The sequence below is a fragment of the Festucalex cinctus genome, chromosome 6 (assembly GCF_051991245.1).
Source record: "Festucalex cinctus isolate MCC-2025b chromosome 6, RoL_Fcin_1.0, whole genome shotgun sequence".
NCBI classification, from domain to species: domain Eukaryota; kingdom Metazoa; phylum Chordata; class Actinopteri; order Syngnathiformes; family Syngnathidae; genus Festucalex; species Festucalex cinctus.
The window spans coordinates 28,670,575-28,696,209 of record NC_135416.1 but is presented as its reverse complement, the minus strand read 5'-3'; the positions used below and the strand labels follow the sequence as shown (position 1 = coordinate 28,696,209).

At 38.3% G+C, this 25,635-nt stretch overlaps 1 protein-coding gene across 2 annotated transcripts in view; it reads right to left on the bottom strand.

Moving 5' to 3' along the window:
• tmem176 (transmembrane protein 176) overlaps positions 1 to 25,635 on the bottom strand; it is a 52,237-nt gene that overhangs the window by 11,949 nt on the left and 14,653 nt on the right. For both annotated transcript variants that reach the window (XM_077525669.1, XM_077525668.1), the window contains exons 3-4: positions 25,501 to 25,611; positions 25,218 to 25,274 (exon numbers count right to left, since the gene is read on the bottom strand). In XM_077525669.1, the coding sequence (XP_077381795.1) occupies positions 25,218 to 25,274; positions 25,501 to 25,611 (168 nt within the window). The remainder of the gene's footprint in view (positions 1 to 25,217; positions 25,275 to 25,500; positions 25,612 to 25,635) is intronic.

The window sequence follows — 25,635 nt, the reverse complement described above, 5'->3', positions numbered from 1 at the left end:
GGAATTTTCCACATTTACCAGATTTAAAGACATACTTAGATGTTATCCTAAATGTTATAAGCGATTCTCTTTGCAACAATTTAACCAAAATCATCTTCTTATCAGTAGATTAACACCTTTGTCTCTTACAAAGGGTATTCTTGTAAGCCCTTGGCTAATAGTTTTTTAGAAAGGATCCACGGCTTGAATTTACGACGCCATAGATGTATTTGTACATGAAGAAGGGTGTGTACACTTTTATTTTAGGGCTGTAGCAATTCAAATTGGAATTTTCCACATTTACCAGATTTAAAGACATACTTAGATGTTATCCTAAATGTTATAAGCGATTCTCTTTGCAACAATTTAACCAAAATCATCTTCTTATCAGTAGATTAACACTTTGTCTCTTACAAAGGGTATTCCTGTAAGCCCTTGGCTAATAGTTTTTTTAGAAAGGATCCACGGTTTGAATTTATGACGCCATAGATGCAATATGTAAATGAGGAAGGGTGTGTATTGTTTTATTTTAGGGCTGTAGCAATTCAAATTGGAATTTTCCACATTTACCAGATTTAAAGACACACTTATATGTTATCCTAAATGTGATTCACTGTGCAAAATAATAATACTAATGACACTAAATCAAGGCGAGGCGTTGCTCACGTTCTAGTTGTAAACCTGCTCTGGGTATATACATTTTCTACAAATGTACCACTGAGAATATTTACGAGCTTATAAATAAAATACCAAAGGGGTACCAACATGAAAAATTTAATTTTTGGAGCTCTTAGCTGTGTTAAAATGCTCTTACCTCACCAAATACATGACCGAATTGGAGTTTACCTCCATTCTCCCCACTCTGAGAAATTCTGTTCTACAAAACACCAGCCCCACCCAACCTGAGAAAAAAAAAAGCTGTAGGCGGTCTTTGACATCATAAGGTTACCCTCTCTCACGTTTTTGGTGTACGTCTAGCTATGTATTTTATGTTTTTGAGCTGTTGTATATAAGATTGTGTTGTACATAAGAATTTTACCCCCTCTTACGTTTTTGATGCGTTATAAAACTAATAAATGCGCTGATTTTTTTTTTTAAAAAAGGATTAGACTTAGAGAAGGTGTTGGTGGCACTCTCATGAATAAAGCGCGCAAGTTGTTTTAGCCCCTCTGCAGATGCGTGCACTTATAAAATGTTATTTTTCTGTTTCTAGTTTTGTTACCGCTAGTGCTATAATTTGTGTCTATACGATTTTTATCGGATGTCTCTATGTATTTTTGTTGTTGTTTAAGTTTATGAGGTTTGTATATACGAATGCGCTGTGTGGAAACGGGTTTTAACATCTATCGTTTTTGTAATATTTAAAAAACTAATAAATATACTGTTTTTTTGTTTTTCTTAAACTGATTTATGAAAAGGACTTGTAATCGCAAACTCTTTTTTTAAAAGCAGTAACTGATTTAGGAGGTGGAGGGGCAATGTATTATGGGGATCATACTTTTTGAAATCTTTAAACTGTTGATTGTAAGAGTCTTCTATCTTGATGTTAGCCTTTTTATCTGAATATGTATGAATGAAATATCTTCTAATTATTAGCTCGAATTCTTTCAATGGATAGCCCTGTAACCCTTAGGTTAGTAGTTTTTTAGAAAGTATCCGGGTATGAAATATGTTTTTTTTATGTTAGGAATATGGCGCGTACGTGAGGTACGTCTGGCTATGTATTTTATGTTTTTGAGCTGTTGTATATAAGATTGCGTTGTACATAAGAATTTTACCCCCTCTTACGTTTTGATGCGTTATAAAACTAATAAATGTACTGATTTTTTTTTTTTTTTAAAAAGGATTAGGCTTAGAGAAGGTGTTGGTGGCACTCTCATGAGCTGAGTGCGCAAGTTGTTTTAGCCCCTCTGTAGATGCGTACACGTATAAAATGTTATTTTTCTGTTTCTAGTTTTGTTACCGCTAGTGCTATAATTTGTGTCTATACGATTTTTATCGGATATCTCTATGTATTTTTGTTGTTGTTTAAGTTTATGAGGTTTGTATATACGAATGAGCTGTGTGGAAATGGGTTTTATCCTCTTATCGTTTTTGTAATATTTAAAAAAACTAATAAATATACTGTTTTTTTTTTTGTTTTTCTTAAACTGATTTATGAAAAGGACTTGTAATCGCAAACTTTTTTTAAAAGCAGAAACTGATTTAGGAGGAGGTGGAGGGGCAATGTAATGTGGGGATCATACTTTTTGAAATCTTTAAGCTGTTGTTTGTAAGAGTCTTCTGTCTTGATGTCAGCCTTTTTATTTGATGATGTATGAATGAAATATCTTCTAATTATTACCATGGCTTCTTTCATTGGATACCCTTGTAAGGCTTAGGATTATAGTTTTTTAGAAAGTATTCGGGTATGAAATATGTTATGTTCGGGACATGGTGCGTACGTGAAGAAGGGTGATGTAGTTTTATTTTTGTTTTGTTTCCGTTTTAGTTTTTTTTTTTTTTTTTTTTAGGGGGATGCAGGCATCGTTTTAAGGTGCCAGGTGTATTTTGTGCAAATAATATATGGATACTTACTTTTTATTTTTGTTACCGATAGTGCTTTGTTTCGTGAAACCCTTATGTTTTGTTTTGTTTCTTGTTTTTTAACCTACCCTTCGAGGATAAATAAAACATCTTTAGACTTATCGTTAGCGAAGATGTAGCACGTTTAACACTCTAAATAGTTTTATCGCTGCACGACGTATTCGAACTAAGAGATCCCAAGTCTTTGTGAGTTTTTTTTTTTTAAATACTTAGAAATACCCATTGTTAAATTAGCCTATAAGATATTATTGAATATGATAGTCTGTAAGATTAGCTATACTAAATCACCCCTGGGTTTAAAACACAAAACTACGAGATTTAATCAGAGCGTAACAATCTACCGCGACGATCTTTTTTAATCTTAAAACCGCTCTTTGCAGCAATTTACCTAAACATATAGTGAACAAACGTGTATCTTGTATGACTAAGGGACATTTAACTTTTGATTGAACGATTTATTTTTTTTCCTTACGAATCGCGCTTACTTTCCGATGGTACGCGTAGGTAAACAATTTTTACACGCATATTTACACATCGGGACTCTTTAATTTACCTACTACGCGTGGGTTTTGTTTTTTGTTTTTGTTTTTGTTTTTTTGTTTTTTCAGGAATTTGGGAGAACATGCAAAGTCTACCCAACAAGGCCTGAGGCAGGACTCGATCTCACAACCCTTTATGCTAAGAAGCCAGCTAACGTACCGCCTTGATTGTGAAATAACAGCTACTATATTACTTAATTTGAATGAATAATATTATTTAAGACGTCTACCCATCTAACGCTTTAAAAATAGCGACATAATTCAGATAAAAATATTATTCTTACTATATTGTTTTTTTTTACAATAGTTTCTGAGTTCTCACAATAGGTGTTCGATGATACTATTTTATAGTTTTATGTTTTTCTTACCGGTATGATTAACTTGTATTACATTTATGACGTTTCGCTATCATCTTAAAACACATTTTTGCATCGTTTTAAGGAGGCCGGTGTATTTTGTACAAATAATATATGGATACTTATTGATTTCTGATCAATTTTTACTCGTACATTTACCTACTTTTGCTTTTAGAAGTATGTTAGTTACTTGTATATGAGTGCGTATTCTAACTTTCCCATTCACTTCTTGGTTCCATTCCATCACCCCTGCGAGACCGGACTCGTCTACTTAATATCACTAAAGTCTGTTCAAAAATCATTGGATACCCTGTCAGAGCCTTATCTTCCTTTTGTGACCGAATCCTGCTCGATCCCTCTCACTCACTTCATCGAATGTTTGAGTGGCTTCCATCATCTCAGCAGGCTGAGACGCCCCACTCTGACGAAGACAGCGGCGGAGAAGGAGGAGGAGGACTACATTTGTCCCCAGATCACTAAAATCTCTTGAACAGCGACCCCCCATCCCTGGGCCAAATTGCGAGAGACTGACTGACACGTAGCACTTTAGTGTGAAGCACGGAGCACTTTCTTTTGTTTTTTTTATTGTTATTTATTATTTTTCGTATTTTTTTATTTTTTATTTTTTTATTTTTTTTTTAATGTTCATTGGTTTCATGTTTTGTTTTTTTAACTTTCCCCTCGACGACAAATAAAAGCGTTTTTGAATTGAATTGAATATTTAATTACTTGTGGTATTTTATTCATTTTTAAGTTATCTGGTTTACTTGGTATCATTTTAAGCTGTATGATGTATTTTATGTTAATATATGGATACTTATGTACACATCTACTTCTTATTCATTTCAGATCCGTTTTTATTCGTATATTTACCTACTTTTGATATTAAGTTTACGATGGCTTAGACTGTTTGAATGCGCTGTATAAAATAAACTCGAGTTGAGTTAGTTAGGTACTGTTTTTTTTGTTTTGTTTTTTTATAAAGTCAAATTATTACCTTTATGAAACTTTTTAGTTCTCCTTACGCTTTACTATGAAATGTTTCAAAATACTCGGTCCCTCCAAAACAAAACGTGTTTACACATTTTTACGGATTTTAAAAAATTCTAGGCGTGACTTTGCCGAGTGTTAAATGCCCGTTTGTATTTTTATTGAATGCGTACGTATACCGTTAAAATTTGTAATTCATATTTACCTACTCGATTCCTGTATTGACTAATTATTCGTGAGGCTAACGTTTTACAATTTAAAGTTATTCCGAGAGTTTACTCTCTAGCGACGTCTTTACACGCTTTAAACGTCGGCTTAGACCCCTTGTGTCTTTACTGATGAATATTATCGTTAAATGTTTTATCCCGGATTAAAACAGGGGGGACTTATTCAAAGATGTTTTATTTTACGGTAAATGTTTTTTATAATAGTCGCATATTGATTTTAATGTGCGAAGGAATCAAGGAGACTCTCTGACTTTCATTTAAAAAAAAATCTGTTGTTTTAGCGCCACCAACCTTTTTTTTTTTTTTTTTTTTTTTTGGTAAAAATCCACGCCCCCTGTGGGGGTCTCTTGCTAATAAAAGTATTTAACCGCTCCCCCTTCGAGAAAAAAAAACTTAACATTGCGAACGTTTAATAATCTTTGAGGAGATTTAGCAGTGCCACCACCTCCGGGGGATCGAATTAGAACGATCTGGACATCCCCACGACTCTCCAGAAGTATGCAGACTTTCAGCGAGCCGCCAAATCTTACAACATCTAGTCCTGAGCGTTCGGACGTCGAAGAGGATGAGGCAAACGTAACCTTTATCGACGGACCCTACCGGAGTTCCAGCCCCGTGACCGCTTGCAACTTATCCTCAACATCGTCTACTGACTTCGGGTCTACGGCATCCATCCCGGTAAACTACTTTTGACGAATCGATGTAGCCTACTAACATCAATAGTAATAATAATAATAAAAAAGGAGGGTTACCTACGTTTATATTTACAGATGATAGACCCTATTGCTGAGGAAGAGGAGAACAACCCTCCGCCCGGGTCTCCTCAACCCGACGATCGCCCGACTGAGGACGGTACGGAAAGTAACGTTTCCTCTCTCGAGACCTCCGTGGACGACGACAACTCGCTAACCAGTCTACCGACGGCTTCTGCTGGGCCTGGGGAGAGGGAGGGTGAATTGGTTTGGGACTACTCGCCGGACGTCTGGGTAATAAATGCAAGATATGTTGATGAGCGCTATCCATAAATATAGCAGAGAGAATTGCTCCGGATGTGATTTAAAATTACCGAGCCAATTAAGACATCCCTGCTTATTTTATGATCGGGAACCATATTATCTTGCTAGGAATTTTGAAGGTATCATGAAACTATTGTGTAATGGACGTTTTCTGTCGACGATTCACCGTATCTTAACCATAACCCATCGTGAGACGACTACCGAGGAAGTCCAACGCATCGTAGAATTTGTGCTACACGACTACGTTCATGAGCGTATGGTGTTAGACAGAATTAAGATCGTTCTCGATAACTGTTGGGACGGAGGACTGAGCCATGAACAGCTAGATCTGATCGCAGATTGGTACCTGTGAGGTGGGGGAATCTTTTTCGAAAGCTTGCATAATTGGATAGAAATTGTAGAGAAAACCATTTCACACACGTCCGTTGAGAACAAAACTGTTGGAAAATGATTTTGATGAATGAAATAGTAAGATCTTTATCATCCAAGTTATTTGAAGAACCGTGTAAACATGACTAACACGATGGAATTTGTATTGAATAATTGGTGTAACCATGATATTAAAGCGGGACATTTGATGATCGTCATGATATTGTTTATTGACTGTGCTAAATATTGTTACGACAATGACGAGTCTTTTAATCTAAAAAATGAAATGAAAAACTTCCAAACTGTTATTGAAAGCAAGGTGCGTCCCTATGTTTTATTTGATGTGCTTTACAATGTATCACCTTTTTAGAATCATGTCTTTTTGTTGACGTCCCATGTAACTAAATAAAAAATATATCTGTACGGATTAAAATCATGTTTGTCGTTTGTTTTCTTATCGAGTTTTATACCTCCGGTGGAGCAAGGAAGTGGCGAGGGGTGCGAGGATTTTTACCCCCCAAAAAAAAGGTTGGTGGCGCTAAAACAACAGATTTTTTTTAAAATGAAAGTCAGAGAGTCTCCTTGATTCCTTCGCACATTAAAATCAATATGCGACTATTATAAAAAACATTTACCGTAAAATAAAACATCTTTGAATAAGTCCCCCCTGTTTTAATCCGGGATAAAACATTTAACGATAATATTCATCAGTAAAGACACAAGGGGTCTAAGCCGACGTTTAAAGCGTGTAAAGACGTCGCTGGAGAGTAAACTCTCGGAATAACTTTAAATTGTAAAACGTTAGCCTCACGAATAATTAGTCAATACAGGAATCGAGTAGGTAAATATGAATTACAAATTTTAACGGTATACGTACGCATTCAATAAAAATACAAACGGGCATTTAATACTCGGCAAAGTCACGCCTAGAATTTTTTAAAATCTGTAAAAATGTGTCAACACGTTTTGTTTTGCTTTGTTTTGGAGGGACCGAGTATTTTGAAACATTTCATAGTAAAGCGTAAGGAGAACTAAAAAGTTTCATAAAGGTAATAATTTGACTTTATAAAAAAACAAACAAAAAAACAAAAAAAACAGTACCTAACTAACTCAACTCGAGTTTATTTTATACAGCGCATTCAAACAGTCTAAGCCATCGTAAACTTAATATCAAAAGTAGGTAAATATACGAATAAAAACGGATCTGAAATGAATAAGAAGTAGATGTGTACATAAGTATCCATATATTAACATAAAATACATCATACAGCTTAAAATGATACCAAGTAAACCAGATAACTTAAAAATGAATAAAATACCACAAGTAATTAAATATTCAATTCAATTCAAAAACGCTTGTATTTGTCGTCGAGGGGGAAGTTAAAAAAACAAAACATGAAACCAATGAACATTAAAAAAATAAATAAAAAAACTAGAGCTGCGAGCAGCTATAAAGGGCCCTCGCAGCCCGGGCCACGTTGGAGTCCTTGCACGTTGGGGTACTTGCACGTTAGGGTACTGGCACGTTGGGGTACTGGCATATTGGAAGCAAAATTTCTTTGAAAATGGCATAATAAACGTTTACATGTAGAATATTTTTTTTGCCAGTGTGTGTCAAGCTCAACGGGTTTTGGTGATTGTTTAGACCTGCAAAAATCAGCGTCCTTTTTTATTTTTAGACAATGAGTTGCCCTGATTGGTATTTTTTGTAAAAGTGTATATATACATCATCGCTCGTTGTACTCATTGCACAATGTTACTTTTATTGTCTAAAGCAGTGGTGTCAAACATACGGCCCGCGGGCCGGATCAGGCCCGCAAAAGGGTTTAATCTGGCCCGCAAGATGATTTTGTAAAGTAAAGAAAAATTGTAATCTTAGAACTATTAATCAGCCGGCCACAATCAAAACATATAAATTTGTAATTTCACAAGCAGTCTTCAGACGAGCAATGCAACTTGTACACGGAATCGTCCTGGATGTCATTATTTTACACACAATTTAAAGTTACGGTTTGTTTAAAAACATTTTATTTTTCAATCATAGACCGACATAAATGTGTTAAATACGACACAAATTCAATTTCTGATAACACAAATACATATGACAAGGATTAACACCCTTATAATGTCATTACCTGCACCACACAATGCATTCTGGGAACAATATATATGCAAAACAACTAGATTTAACACGTCCAGAACTCATCCAGGCAAAGTGTTGCCGCGTTCCATTTTTTGGAACAATATGCTTACAGTCGACCTCCGTAATTTAGGGATGGCCAACAAATAGCAAAAATCTGAGTATCTCATTCACTCCCAGCCATTTTCACAGAAGCAATCCCCTTTACTCCTGGCAATTTTACTGGATTTTGACTGATTTTGCAAGGCCCACAGAATATTGTGGTCTATTGCTATAAAAACATGGAAGTTGCCAAAAGAAAGATTAAAGCCTCTTCTTTCATCAGGAGCAAAAAAAAGTCAATTTCTATCTGTTTCCGTTTGGCAGCAATTAGCATTAAAATGCAGCTAAGTTTTAATTATTCACAAATCTATTTGGAATTCTGAGCAATTGAACTTTTTTTCAACATGGCCCTGGTTTATCGTCTTTGCTCTGCTGCCACCTGCCTTCTTCAACCGTTCTTTGCAGTTGAGAGGCTGCATCAAAGCCTTCGGTATTCTCTAGCTAGAATAAAACAAAAAAACGTATAAATACGTCTTTGGGACACTTAAAACATTTAAAATAGAACGTATTTAAACGTTTTTGGCAGCAAATGAGCAATAGTTTTTAAGTTATATATCATTATTTTACGGATCCGGCCCACTTGGCATTATATTTTCCCCCATGCGGCCCCTGAGCTGATATGAGTTTGACACCCCTGGTCTAAAGGGTCAATCAAAAATGAATAAAACAAAATGGAAACGTACATACGTTTGGATCGGTGTGAAGCCAGTGAACAATTTGAGTGGTGGAAACTAAAAGAATATTCATAAATGACTTAGTCATCACACTTAGAATGAGTTTACATTTTTTTGTACAAAATACCGTATGTGGGTTTTTTTTTTTTATATAAGCCTCAAGGGCTAGGTGGCGCTGTATTTATAACTGAATGTTGTCATCGAGATACCTTCAGGCCTTGATTATAAGCATACATGTCAAGTGTGGGATTTTTTTTGGAGCATGTACCGTGGAGTTATTAAGCATATCCTTCATTCACGATATTGCTTTTAATGTCCACAGAGGCTATCAAAAATAAATAAAAATATATATATGTTTGGATAAGTCTGATGCCAGTGAACATTTTGAGTGGTGGAAACTAAAAGAATATTCATAAATGACTTAGTTATCACACTTAGAATGAGTTTACATTTTTTGTACAAAATACCGTATGTGTTTTTTTTTTTTTTTTATGCCTCAAGGGCTAGGTGGCGCTGCATATATAACTGAATGTTGTCATAGAGATAGCTTCAGGCCTTGACGATAAACATACATGTCAAGTTTGGGATTTTTTGGAGCATGTACCGGGGAGTTATTAAGCATATCCTTTTTCAGTGCGAAACACAAATTTTGATGCCCCGCCTTCATCATATAGTATTTCGAAAGGTCAAGATTTTTCCCCCTGTCGTTGGCTCAGGTCTTGACATGGTCCAGGTCAAGTCTTAACTCAGTCAGATGAAACGTGTAGGAGAAGTGGGCGAAAGTCTGCCCCCTGTGAATGTGCAAAAATTGTCAAAAATGGGACATTCAAAAATTCGTAGCTCACTTCCTGTTCATTTTAGCATATGGGTCCAAGAGACTTTTTTGTAGGTCTTGGGCTCCCTCATACACCTAAAAATATTCATCGTTCTTGCTTAAACGTACAACCGGGGCTGCTTCGTTAAAAACTTCTAGGGGGTGCTATTGAGTCATTTTTGTAAAAATAGCACAATCAACAATAAAATATTGCTAATTTTACCAGGCCAGATGTGTGTGCCAAGTTTCATGAGTTTCTGTGCATGTTTAGACCCTCAAAACTGGCGTTGTTTTCTTGGCGAACAGCGCTTAGCCACACCCACAGCAATTCGCGAAAACTCACAAACTTCGTGTTGTGATATCATGAAGGCCGAAACCCTCATCTGAGCAAATATGAGGTAGGTCCAGTTAACGTGTTTGGAGAAAAACGTAGAAGAAAATTCGTAAGAAAAAAAATTGCCACTAGGCGGCGCTATCAGTTAGATGAAATATAAGTCAGTAGATGTCTTTAGGGCTGGACTCTCATCAAATGTGTGAAATTTTGAGAAGATAGGATCATCTCGGTCAAGTTAATGCAGCTTTTATTGTCACGAAAAATCTCCAGACTTTGCGTCACCGTAGCGGCCACGCCCTTTGGCGAAAAGTTACAATATTCGGTGTGGGGCATCATCAACATCTTAAGGCTTTTCTGACCAATTTTCAACTGGATCCCTTCAACGAGCTCAGCACAGTAGCTAAAAACGTAAAGTATGACATTTATTGTAACCACTAGGTGGCGCTATATGTATATCTGAATTTTGTCATATAGATGTTTTCAGGCCGTGACTATTACGTTGCCTGAGAAGTTTGAGATTTTTTGGAGCTTGTACATGGGAGTTATTCAGCATTTGCTCTTTCTGGAAAAATGAAATTTTAAAGGCAATATTTGATGCCCCGCCCCCGTCATATAGTATTTCGAAAAGGCAAGACTTTTTGCCCAACTGTTCTCTTAGGTCTTGAGATGATAAATGCCAAGTTTGAAGTCAATGGGATGAAAAATGTTTGCATAGGGGGAAAAAGCATGACCACAGTGAATGTGCCAAAATAGGCCAAAGTTGGACATTAAGAAATTCATAGCTCACTTCCTGTACATTTTAGCTACATGGTCCCAATAGACTTTTTTTGTGCGTCTCGGGGTGCTACACGTGCCTGCCAATTTTCGTTGCTCTAGCTCAAACGTGCCGGGCTTGGTTTTTATTTTTCTATGCTAGGGGGCGCTATAGAGTCGCGTTGTTATAACGACTTCATAATATCAAATTTTTCGCCGGACCTGAGGAGTGTGCAAAGTTCGGTGAGTTTTCGTGAATATTTAGGTACCCAAAATCGCGATTGTTTGCGGAGAATAAAGAAGAAGAAGAAGAAGAAGAAGAATAATAACTAGAGCTGCGAGCAGCTATAAAGGGCCCTCGCAGCCCGGGCCACGTTGGGGTACTTGCACGTTGGGGTACTTGCACGTTAGGGTACTGGCACGTTGGGGTACTGGCATATTGGAAGCAAAATTTCTTTGAAAATGGCATAACATGTTTACATGTAGAATTTTTTTTTTGCCAGTCTGTGTCAAGCTCAACGGGTTTTGGTGATTGTTAAGACCTGCAAAAATCAGCGTCCTTTTTTATTTTTAGGCAATGAGTTGCCCTGATTGGTATTTTTTGTAAAAGTGTATATAGACATCATCGCTCGTTGTACTCATTGCACAATGTTACTTTTATTGTCCAAAGGGGCAATCAAAAATGAATAAAACAAAATGGAATCGTACATACTTTTGGATCGGTGTGAAGCCAGTGAACAATTTGAGTGGTGGAAACTAAAAGAATATTCATAAATGACTTAGTTATCACACTTAGAATGAGTTTACATTTTTTGTACAAAATACCGTATGTGGGGTATTTTTTTTTCATGCCTCAAGGGCTAGGTGGCGCTGCATATATAACTGAATGTTGTCATAGAGATACCTTCAGGCCTTGACGATAAACATACATGTCAAGTTTGGGATTTTTTGGAGCATGTATCGGGGAGTTATTAAGCATATCCTTTTTCAGTGCGAAACACAAATTTTGATGCCCCGCCCACATCATATAGTATTTCGAAAAGTCAAGATTTTTCCCCCTGTCGTTGGCTCAGGTCTTGACATGGTCCAGGTCAAGTCTTAACTCAGTCGGATGAAACGTGTAGGAGAAGTGGGCAAAAGTATGCCCCCTGTAAATGTGCAAAAATTGTCAAAAATGGGACATTCAAAAATTCGTAGCTCACTTCCTGTTCATTTTAGCATATGGGTCCAAGAGACTTTTTTGTAGGTCTTGGGCTCCCTCATACACCTAAAAATATTCGTCGTTCTTGCTTAAACGTACAACCGGGGCTGCTTCGTTAAAAACTTCTAGGGGGCGCTATTGAGTCATTTTTGTAAAAATAGCACAATCAACAATAAAATATTGCTCATTTTACCAGGCCAGATGTGTGTGCCAAGTTCATGAGTTTCTGTGCATGTTTAGACCCTCAAAATTGGTGTTGTTTTCTTGGCGAACAGCGCTTAGCCACGCCCACAGCGATTCGCGAAAACTCACAAACTTCGTGTTGTGACATCATGAAGACCGAAACCCTCATCTGAGCAAATATGAGGTAGGTGCAGTTAATGTGGTTGGAGAAAAACATTGAAGAAAAATCGTCAGAAAAAAAATTGCCAGAAGGTGGCGCTATCAGTAAGATGCAATATAAGTTCGTAGATGTCTTAGGGGCTGGACTCTCATCAAATGTGTGAAATTTTAGGAAGATAGGATAACCTGGGTCAAGTAAAAGCAGCTTTTATTGCCACGAAAAATTACCAGACTTTGCGGCACCGTAGCGGCCACGCCCTTTGGCGAAAAGTTACAATATTCGGTGTGGGGCATGATCAACATCTTAAGGCTTGTCTGACCAATTTTCAACTGGATCCCTTCAAAGAGCTTGGCACAGTAGCTAAAAACGTAAAGTATGACATTTATTGTCACCACTAGGTGGCGCTATATATATAACAGAATTGTATCATATAGATGTTTTCAGGTCGTGACTATTAAGTTGCGTGAGAAGTTTGAGATTTTTTGGAGCTTGTTCATGGGAGTTATTCAGCATTTTGTCTTTCTGGACAAATTAAATTTTAAAATCAATATTTGATGCCCCGCCCCCGTCATATAGTATTCCAAAAAGTCAAGATATTTTGCCCAGTTGTTGTCTTGGGTCTTGAGATGATACATGGCAAGTTTGAAGTCAACTGGCTGAAAAATATTTGCAAAGGGGGAAAAAGTATGACCACAGTGAATGGGCCAAAATTGGACATTCAAAAATTCATAGCTCACTTCCTGTACATTTTAGGAAATGGCTTCCACTGACTTTTTTGTGCGTCTCGGGGTGCTACACGTGCCTGGCAATTTTCGTAGCTCTAGGTCAAACGGACCGGGATTGGTTTTTATTTTTCGACGCTAGGGGGCGCTATAGAGTCGCATTGTTATGGCAACTACATAATATCAAATTTTTCGCCGGGCCCGAAGAGACTGCAAAGTTTGGTGAGTTTTCGTAAATGTTTAGGCCCTCAAAAATGCGATCGTTTACGGAGAAGAAGAAGAAGAAGAAGAATTCTTACAAAAACAAGAGGGACCTCGCAGCGGTCGCTGCTCGGGCCCTAACTAGAGCTGCGAGCAGCTATAAAGGGCCCTCGCAGCCCGGGCCACGTTGGGGTCCTTGCACGTTGGGGTACTTGCACGTTAGGGTACTGGCACGTTGGGGTACTGGCATATTGGAAGCAAAATTTCTTTGAAAATGGCATAATAAACGTTTACATGTAGAATTTTTTTTTGCCAGTGTGTGTCAAGCTCAACGGGTCTAGGGTGATTGTTAAGACCTGCAAAAATCAGCGTCCTTATTTATTTTTAGGCAATGAGTTGCCCTGATTGGTATTTTTTGTAAAAGTGTATATATACATCATCGCTCGTTGTACTCATTGCACAATGTTACTTTTATTGTCCAAAGGGGCAATCAAAAATGAATAAAACAAAATGGAAACGTACATACGTTTGGATCGGTGTGAAGCCAGTGAACAATTTGAGTGGTGGAAACTAAAAGAATATTCATAAATGGCTTAGTTATCACACTTAGAATGAGTTTACATTTTTTGTACAAAATACCGTATGTGTTTTTTTTTATTTTTTATATATTATGCCTCAAGGGCTAGGCGGCGCTGTATTTATAACTGAATGTTGTCATAGAGATACCTTCAGGCCTTGATTATAAGCATACATGTCAAGTGTGGGATTTTTTTTGGAGCATGTACCGTGGAGTTATTATGCATATCCTTCATTCACGATATTGCTTTTAATGTCCACAGAGGCTATCAAAAATAAATAAAAATATATATATGTTTGGATAAGTCTGATGCCAGTGAACATTTTGAGTGGTGGAAACTAAAAGAATATTCATAAATGACTTATTTATCACACTGAGAATGAGTTTACATTTTTTGTACAAAATACCGTATGTGGGGTATTTTTTTTTTATGCCTCAAGGGCTAGGTGACGCTGCATATATAACTGAATGTTGTCATAGAGATAGCTTCAGGCCTTGACGATAAACATACATGTCAAGTTTGGGATTTTTTGGAGCATGTACCGGGGAGTTATTAAGCATATCCTTTTTCAGTGCGAAACACAAATTTTGATGCCCCGCCTTCATCATATAGTATTTCGAAAAGTCAAGATTTTTCCCCCTGTCGTTGGCTCAGGTCTTGACATGGTCCAGGTCAAGTCTTAACTCAGTCAGATGAAACGTGTAGGAGAAGTGGGCAAAAGTCTGCCCCCTGTGAATGTGCAAAAATCGTCAAAAATGGGACATTCAAAAATTCGTAGCTCACTTCCTGTTCATTTTAGCATATGGGTCCAAGAGACTTTTTTGTAGGTCTTGGGCTCCCTCATACACCTAAAAATATTCGTCGTTCTTGCTTAAACGTACAACCGGGGCTGCTTCGTTAAAAACTTCTAGGGGGCGCTATTGAGTCATTTTTGTAAAAATAGCACAATCAACAATAAAATATTGTTCATTTTACCAGGCCAGATGTGTGTGCCAAGTTTCATGAGTTTCTGCGCATGTTTAGACCCTCAAAACTGGCGTTGTTTTCTTGGCGAACAGTGCTTAGCCACGCCCACAGCGATTCGCGAAAACTCACAAACTTCGTGTTGTGACATCATGAAGGCCGAATCCCTCATCTGAGCAAATATGAGGTAGGTCCAGTTAACGTGTTTGGAGAAAAACGTAGAAGAAAATTCGTAAGAAAAAAAATTGCCACTGGGTGGCGCTATCAGTAAGATTAAATATAAGTTCATAGATGTCTTTAGGGCTGGACTCTCATCAAATGTGTGAAATTTTGAGAAGATAGGATCATCTCGGTCAAGTTAATGCAGCTTTTATTGTCACGAAAAATCTTTAGACTTTGCGGCACCATAGCGGCCACGCCCTTTGGCGAAAAGTTACAATATTCGGTGTGGGGCATGATCAACATCTTAAGGCTTTTCTGACCAATTTTCAACTGGATCCCTTCAACGAGCTCAGCGCAGTAGCTAAAAACGTAAAGTATGACATTTATTGTTACCACTAGGTGGCGCTATATGTATAACTGAATTTTATCATATAGATGTTTTCAGGCCATGACTATTACATTGCCTGAGAAGTTTGAGATTTTTTGGAGCTTGAACATGGGAGTTATTAAGCATTTGCTCTTTCTGGACAAATGAAATTTTAAAGGCAATATTTTGATGCCCCGCCCCCATCATATAGTATTTCGAAAAGGCAAGACTTTTTGCCCAGTTGTTCTCTCACGTCTTGAGATGATAAATGCCAAGTTTGAAGTTAATTGGATGAAAAATGTTTGCAGAGGGGGAAAAAGCATGACCACAGTGAATGTGCCAAAATAGGCCAAAATTGGACATTAAAAAATTCATAGCTCATTTCCTGTACATTTTAGCTACATGGTCCCAATAGACTTTTTTGTGCATCTCGGGGTGCTACACGTGCCTGCCAATTTTCGTTGCTCCAGCTCAAACGTGCCGGGCTTGGTTTTTATTTTTCTACGCTAGGGGGCGCTATAGAGTCGCGTTGTTATGACGACTTCATAATATCAAATTTTTCGCATGGCCTGAGGAGTGTGCAAAGTTCGTTGAGTTTTCGTGAATGTTTAGGTACCCAAAATCGGGATCGTTTGCGGAGAATAAAGAATAATAATAACTAGAGCTGCGAGCAGCTATAAAGGGCCCTCGCAGCCCGGGCCACGTTGGGGTCCTTGCACGTTGGGGTACTTGCACGTTGGGGTACTGGCACATTGGGGTACTGGCATATTGGAAGCAAAATTTCTTTGAAAATGGCATAATAAACGTTTACAGGTAGAATATTTTTTTGCCAGTGTGTGTATCAAGCTCAACGGGTTTTGGTGATTGTTAAGACCTGCAAAAATCAGCGTCCTTTTTTATTTTTAGGCAATGAGTTGCCCTGATTGGTATTTTTTTGTAAAAGTGTATATACACAGCGGTCGCTGCTCGGGCCCTAATAATAATTTTTACAAAAACAATAGGGACCTCGCAGCGGTCGCTGCTCGGGCCCTAATAATAATAATAATTTTTACAAAAACAATAGGGACCTCGCAGCGGTCGCTGCTCGGGCCCTAATAAGGTTCTGACAGGGTATCCAATGATTTTTGAACAGACTTTAGTGATATTAAGTAGACGAGTCCGGTCTCGCAGGGGTGATGGAATGGAACCAAGAAGTGAATGGGAAAGTTAGAATACGCACTCATATACAAGTAACTAACATACTTCTAAAAGCAAAAGTAGGTAAATGTACGAGTAAAAATTGATCAGAAATCAATAAGTATCCATATATTATTTGTACAAAATACACCGGCCACCTTAAAACGATGCAAAAATGTGTTTTAAGATGATAGCGAAACGTCATAAATGTAATACAAGTTAATCATACCGGTAAGAAAAACATAAAACTATAAAATAGTATCATCGAACACCTATTGTGAGAACTCAGAAACTATTGTAAAAAAAAACAATATAGTACGAATAATATTTTTATCTGAATTATGTCGCTATTTTTAAAGCGTTAGATGGGTAGACGTCTTAAATAATATTATTCATTCAAATTAAGTAATATAGTAGCTGTTATTTCACAATCAAGGCGGTACGTTAGCTGGCTTCTTAGCATAAAGGGTTGTGAGATCGAGTCCTGCCTCAGGCCTTGTTGGGTAGACTTTGCATGTTCTCCCAAATTCCTGAAAAAAACAAAAAAACAAAAACAAAAAACAAAAAACAAAAAAACAAAACCCACGCGTAGTAGGTAAATTAAAGAGTCCCGATGTGTAAATATGCGTGTAAAAATTGTTTACCTACGCGTACCATCGGAAAGTAAGCGCGATTCGTAAGGAAAAAAAATAAATCGTTCAATCAAAAGTTAAATGTCCCTTCGTCATACAAGATACACGTTTGTTCACTATATGTTTAGGTAAATTGCTGCAAAGAGCGGTTTTAAGATTAAAAAAGATCGTCGCGGTAGATTGTTACGCTCTGATTAAATCTCGTAGTTTTGTGTTTTAAACCCAGGGGTGATTTAGTATAGCTAATCTTACAGACTATCATATTCAATAATATCTTATAGGCTAATTTAACAATGGGTATTTCTAAGTATTTAAAAAAAAAAAAACTCACAAAGACTTGGGATCTCTTAGTTCGAATACGTCGTGCAGCGATAAAACTATTTAGAGTGTTAAACGTGCTACATCTTCGCTAACGATAAGTCTAAAGACGTTTTATTTATCCTCGAAGGGTAAGTTAAAAAAACAAGAAACAAAACAAAACATAAGGGTTTCACGAAACAAAGCACTATCGGTAACAAAAATAAAAAGTAAGTATCCATATATTATTTGCACAAAATACACCTGGCACCTTAAAACGATGCCTGCATCCCCCTAAAAAAAAAAACAAAAAAAAAACTAAAACGGAAACAAAACAAAAATAAAACTACATCACCCTTCTTCACGTACGCACCATGTCCCGAACATAACATATTTCATACCCGAATACTTTCTAAAAAACTACAATCCTAAGCCTTACAAGGGTATCCAATGAAAGAAGCCATGGTAATAATTAGAAGATATTTCATTCATACATCATCAAATAAAAAGGCTGACATCAAGACAGAAGACTCTTACAAACAACAGCTTAAAGATTTCAAAAAGTATGATCCCCACATTACATTGCCCCTCCACCTCCTCCTAAATCAGTTACTGCTTTAAAAAAAAAGTTTGCGATTACAAGTCCTTTTCATAAATCAGTTTAAGAAAAACAAAAACAGTATATTTATTAGTTTTTTTAAATATTACAAAAACGATAAGAGGATAAAACCCATTTCCACACAGCTCATTCGTATATACAAACCTCATAAACTTAAACAACAACAAAAATACATAGAGATATCCGATAAAAATCGTATAGACACAAATTATAGCACTAGCGGTAACAAAACTAGAAACAGAAAAATAACATTTTATACGTGTACGCATCTACAGAGGGGCTAAAACAACTTGCGCACTCAGCTCATGAGAGTGCCACCAACACCTTCTCTAAGCCTAATCCTTTTAAAAAAAAAAAAAAATCAGTACATTTATTCGTTTTATAACGCATCAAAACGTAAGAGGGGGTAAAATTCTTATGTACAACGCAATCTTATATACAACAGCTCAAAAACATAAAATACATAGCCAGACGTACCTCACGTACGCGCCATATTCCTAACATAAAAAAAACATATTTCATACCCGGATACTTTCTAAAAAACTACTAACCTAAGGGTTACAGGGCTATCCATTGAAAGAATTCGAGCTAATAATTAGAAGATATTTCATTCATACATATTCAGATAAAAAGGCTAACATCAAGATAGAAGACTCTTACAATCAACAGTTTAAAGATTTCAAAAAGTATGATCCCCATAATACCTTGCCCCTCCACCTCCTAAATCAGTTACTGCTTTTAAAAAAAGAGTTTGCGATTACAAGTCCTTTTCATAAATCAGTTTAAGAAAAACAAAAAAACAGTATATTTATTAGTTTTTTAAATATTACAAAAACGATAGATGTTAAAACCCGTTTCCACACAGCGCATTCGTATATACAAACCTCATAAACTTAAACAACAACAAAAATACATAGAGACATCCGATAAAAATCGTATAGACACAAATTATAGCACTAGCGGTAACAAAACTAGAAACAGAAAAATAACATTTTATACGTGCACGCATCTGCAGAGGGGCTAAAACAACTTGCGCGCTTTATTCATGAGAGTGCCACCAACACCTTCTCTAAGTCTAATCCTTTTTTTAAAAAAAAATCAGCGCATTTATTAGTTTTATAACGCATCAAAAACGTAAGAGGGGGTAAAATTCTTATGTACAACACAATCTTATATACAACAGCTCAAAAACATAAAATACATAGCTAGACGTACACCAAAAACGTGAGAGAGGGTAACCTTATGATGTCAAAGACCGCCTACAGCTTTTTTTTTTCTCAGGTTGGGTGGGGCTGGTGTTTTGTAGAACAGAATTTCTCAGAGTGGGGAGAATGGAGGTAAACTCCAATTCGGTCATGTATTTGGTGAGGTAAGAGCATTTTAACACAGCTAAGAGCTCCAAAAATTTAATTTTTCATGTTGGTACCCCTTTGGTATTTTATTTATAAGCTCGTAAATATTCTCAGTGGTACATTTGTAGAAAATGTATATACCCAGAGCAGGTTTACAACTAGAACGTGAGCAACGCCTCGCCTTGATTTAGTGTCATTAGTATTATTATTTTGCACAGTGAATCACATTTAGGATAACATATAAGTGTGTCTTTAAATCTGGTAAATGTGGAAAATTCCAATTTGAATTGCTACAGCCCTAAAATAAAACAATACACACCCTTCCTCATTTACATATTGCATCTATGGCGTCATAAATTCAAACCGTGGATCCTTTCTAAAAAAAACTATTAGCCAAGGGCTTACAGGAATACCCTTTGTAAGAGACAAAGGTGTTAATCTACTGATAAGAAGATGATTTTGGTTAAATTGTTGCAAAGAGAATCGCTTATAACATTTAGGATAACATCTAAGTATGTCTTTAAATCTGGTAAATGTGGAAAATTCCAATTTGAATTGCTACAGCCCTAAAATAAAAGTGTACACACCCTTCTTCATGTACAAATACATCTATGGCGTCGTAAATTCAAGCCGTGGATCCTTTCTAAAAAACTATTAGCCAAGGGCTTACAGGAATACCCTTTGTAAGAGACAAAGGTGTTAATCTACTGATAAGAAGATGATTTTGGTTAAATTGTTGCAAAGAGAATCGCTTATAACATTTAGGATAACATCTAAGTATGTCTTTAAATCTGGTAAATGTGGAAAATTCCAATTTGAATTGCTACAGCCCTAAAATAAAAGTTTACACACCCTTCTTCATGTACAAATACATCTATGGCGTCGTAAATTCAAGCCGTGGATCCTTTCTAAAAAACTATTAGCCAAGGGCTTACAGGAATACCCTTTGTAAGAGACTAAGGTGTTAATCTACTGATAAGAAGATGATTTTGGTTAAATTGTTGCAAAGATCGGCTTTAAGATTAAGGGTTAAGTAGAGTATAAATCTATTAACGTATCAAGAAACTCAAAGTTTCATACTTTCAATTATCTTAGTTTTAAAAAGAAGCAGACGTCTGACCAATATTGTCCACATGCAGTTCCTGCCTGAGTTTGTGATTACAAGTCCTTTTCATAAATCAGTTTAAGAAAAACAAAAAAACAAACAGTATATTTATTAGTTTTTTTAAACACACACAAAAAAAAAAAAGGTAAACAAATTTTCGCTACTCTAATGCCATACATTGTTCCGTCATCCAAAATGTATAATTTACAAATTGAATACCTTTGAATCAAATTTTTAGGTTTTACATTCATTATCAACATTTTAATACCCTAATTTACTTTTGTAGACTAACTTTATTGTGTTCATCCTACCAAAATGTCTTTATTACATTGCTATCAAATACAACGCACAAAACATCAACCGATTAATTTCATGCCTCACTCTAATTAAAATTAAAATAAAAGTGTACACACCCTTCTTCGTGTACAAATACATCTATGGTGTCATAAATTCAAACCGTGGATCCTTTCTAAAAACTATTAGCCAAGGGCTTACAGGAATACCCTTTGTAAGAGACTAAGGTATTAATCTACTAATAAGAAGCTGATTTTGGTTAAATTGTTACAAAGATCGGCTTTAAGATTAAGGGTTAAGTAGAGTATAAATCTATTAACGTATCAAGAAACTCAAAGTTTCATACTTTCAATTCTCTTAGTTTTAAAAAGAAGCAGATGTCTGACCAATAATGTCCACATGCAGTTCCTACCTGAGTTTGTGATTACATATTCTCTCCAGAAATCAGTATTTTTTAAAACTAGTACAATTATTATCTTTTTTAAACACACACAAAAAAAAAAGTAAACAAATTTTCGCTACTCTAATGCCATACATTGTTCCGTCATCCAAAATGTATAATTTACAAATTGAATACCTTTGAATCAAATTTTTAGGTTTTACATTCATTATCAACATTTTAATACCCTAGTTTACTTTTGTAGACTAACTTTATTGTGTTCATCCTACCGAAATGTCTTTATTACATTGCTATCAAATACAACGCACAAAACATCAACCGATTAATTTCATGCCTCACTCTATTTAAAATTAAAAATACAGACAAACTTATCACATTCTAATACCTACCTCCCTCTCTTAATCATATGCAGTAACATCCTTTGACCTTTAGATGGCGCCGTTTACCGCTGCGTGTAACACTCAGACCTCTCCGCCATCCTCCGTTTAGCTTTTTAGATAGTCACATACACACACAAGTTTTTAGTCTAAGAAAAAGAAGTACGCGGTTCTGAAATGGGGTAAATAACCGCCCTTTACGCACGAATAATCTATTTTTTCGCCTGTATTTCCAACTCCAACGGTTAGAAACAGACGCCCCTTTTATTTTTTTATTTTTATTTTTTTTAAAACCCATTGAATGAGACGCGACTTCATATTATGAGCCACCGGTAAGTTTCTTTTATTTATTTAAAAAACATAAAACAAATAGATTACATTTTTTTAAGATTCAAAACACTTTAACTCGAATAAGAGAGCCACGTCCTATTTTACATTCACGCACGCACAATGCCCGATAGAGGGGGCGGTGGTGGGGGTTGCCGGGTGTGAAGCTTGGCCGTGGTATTGAGGGGAGTCACCGTTTCCCACGTTTGATACACTTTATACTTCAAAGTGGGGAGCATTATCAGTATTCGAATACAGGGGCGCGTTTCCCCCCTTGCTACTTCAAAAGCTGGTAGGATCCTTCCTGTAAGATAAAAAAAAGTTTATTAACATGAGGATGTCGAAATATTGTTATCAGCTGGTAGAACTGTTGAGAGAGTTTCCTCTCAGACAACAAAGCTGTTGGTGGGGGGTCAAAGGAAGTACGTATACAATTGATGGGGGGTGTTAGGGGAGTGACCGGAATCATATGTTTGTTGAAGGGGTGCAGAAGGGTGGGGGGATCCGGAAAACATGTGCTTGTTGTTGTGGGATGCAGAAGGTCATCAATCAATTTTGACAGGAGCTGCCCTCGGCCTCTGATTGGCTAGGACGATGAGGGGGGTGGCTTCCGACCTCTGATTGGTTAAGACGATGAGGGGGGGTGGGGAGGGGGGTGCAGAATGTCATCAATCAATTTTGACAGGAGCTGCCCTTGGCCTCTGATTGGTTAAGAAGGTGGAAAGTGGGTAGGGCTTATTTCAAAATAACGGCTTCTGATTGGCTAAGAAAGCGGATGGGGGCGGGGCATACTTCAAAGGGCTAGGTTATGAATGGTTTTATGGGGGGTGCCATAAAGTTTTATGGGGGGTGCAATAAAGTTTTATGGGGGGTGCCATAAATCATGGTTTTGACATTTGCCGCCCTTTACATATATATGGTGTATCCCAAGACTTTGCTAGACCAGCCGAGAGACATAGTCTCTCCAGCGTGTCCTGGGTCGTCCCCGGGGTCTCCTGCCGGTGGGACATGGCCGGAACACCTCCTCAGGGAGGTGTCCAGGAGGCATCCGAACCAGATGTCAGAGCCACCTCAACTGGTTCCTCTCAACGCGGTGGAGCAGCGGCTCGACTCTGAGTCCCTCCCGGATGACGGAGCTTCTCACCCTATCTCTAAGGGAGAGCCCGGACACCCTAGGGCGGAAACTCATTTCGGCTGCCTTTCGACTCAGCCCTTTCTTCACCACGACGGACCGATACAGAGTCCGCATCACTGCAGACGCTGCACCGATCCACCTGTCGATCTCCCGTTCCATCCTGCCCTCACTTGTGAACAAGACCCCAAGATACTTGAACTCCTCCGCTTGGGGCAAGCTCTCATCCCCGACCCGAAGACGGCACTCCACCCTTTTCCGACTGAGGACCATGGTCTCGGATTTGGAGGTGCTGATCTTCATCCCAACCGCTTCTCACTCGGCTGTGAACCACTCCAGCGAGAGTTGGAGGTCAAGGCGTGATGAAGCCAACAGCACCACATCATCTGCAAAGAGCAGAGATGCAATGCTGAGGCCACCTCAACGCCTCGGCTGCGCCTAGAAATTCTGTCCATAAAAGTTATGAACAGAATCGGTGACAAAGGACAGCCTTGGCGGAGTCCAACCCTCACTGGAAACGAATTTGACTTACTGTGGACAACTGCGGACCAAACTCTGACACTGGTTGTACAAAGACCGAACAGCCCGTTTCAGGCGGCTCGGTACCCTGTACTCCCGAAGCACCCCCCACAGGACTCCCAGAGGGACACGGTCGAACGCATTCTCCAAGTCCACAAAACACATGTGAATTGGATGAGCGAACTCCCACGCACCCTTGAGGATCCTGCTGAGGGTTAAGAGCTGGTCCACTGTTCCATGGCCAGGACGAAAACCACACTGCTCCTCCTGAATCCGAGATTTGACTTCCCGACGGACCTTCCTCACCAGCACCCCTGAATAGACCTTACCAGGGAGGCTGAGGAGTGTGATCCCTCTCTAGTTGGAACACACCCTCCGGCCCCCCTTCTTAAAAAGGGGAACCACCACCCCGGTCTGCCAATCCAGAGGCACTGTCCCCGATGTCCACGCGATGTTGTAGAGGCGTGTCAACCATGACAGCCCCACAACATCCAGAGCCTTTAGGAACTCCGGGCGGATCTCATCCACCCCCGGGGCCCTGCCACCGAGGAGCTTTCCAACCACCTCAGTGATTTTGACCCCAGAGATAGGAGAGCCCACCTCAGAGTCCCCAGACTCTGCTTCCTCAAAGGAAGACGTGTCGGTGGAATTGAGGAGGTCTTCGAAGTATTCCCCCACCGATTCACGACGTCCCGAGTCGAGGTCAGCAGCACGCCATCGCCACTATACACAGTGTTAATGGTGCACTGATTTCCTCTCCTGCGACGCCGGATGGTGGACCAGAATTTTCTCGAAGCCGTCCGGAAGTCGTTTTCTATGGCCTCACCGAACTCCTCCCATGTCCGAGTTTTTGCATCAGCAACCGTCAAAGCCGCATTCCGCTTGGCCAGCCGGTACCTGTCAGCTGCCTCCAGAGTCCCACAGGCCAAAAAGGCCTGATAGGACTCCTTCTTCAGCTTGACGGCATCCCTTACCGCTGGTGTCCACCAGCGGGTTTGAGGATTGCCGCCGCAACAGGCACCGACCACCTTACGGCCACAGTTCCGATCGGCCGCCTCAACAATGGAGGCGCGGAACGTGGCCCATTCAGACTCAATGGGTGTTCAGAAGTGTTTTTGTGAATTAATAATCATCAACACAAAAATAATATGAGAAGAGTTGAAAAAATAATAATTGTTAGACTAATCGACTAATTGTAAAGATAGTCGATAGATTAATAAACAGTAAGAAAAATAATCGTTTGGGACAGCCCTACATGAGTACATTGTTAAATAGTTGACAAAGTACAACTGAACTCAGCATTGCTCCCGTTGCCTTTTGAAATGCGGTAGCATGCATGCTACTGTATGTTTTAGCATGTATGCTACCGTTTCTTTTTTGCATGCATGCGCCCAATAATACAGTGTGCTTTATGTATGTATACATAAATAGCACCCATAATTGAGACTGCGCCTTTTAATCTGGTGCGCCTTTTTGGTTGCAAAAATGCTTTTACTGTTAAAAGCATTTTAACAGACAAAGCAAGCTTAAATTATATGCAGTATTTATGTTTGTGACGGCTACATACTTACAGTCCTCATGGTAAAGTGTTTGTCCAAGATGATTGCAACCACGCCAGCCGTTATGAACTACCCACGTGTACGCACACGCACACATGCACGCACGCATGCACGCACACACACACACACACACACACACACACACACACACACACACACACACACACACACACACACACACGCACACAAAGAAATTGGGTTGGGGTGATTGAGTAATAATGTTATCACATACAGTAATTGTACCATAATACAGAATGCCGATCTAATCTGAACAATAGTGGTCTAAAACACTCACCGCTAGGCCACTCCACCATGGCACGCCCAGAGAAACCACCTCAGTGAAGTGTATGAAGTGCAGTGGAATAGAATAGGAAATGATCATCAGGCCCAGCATCATCTGACTCACCTACGACCATGCACAAAATACAAA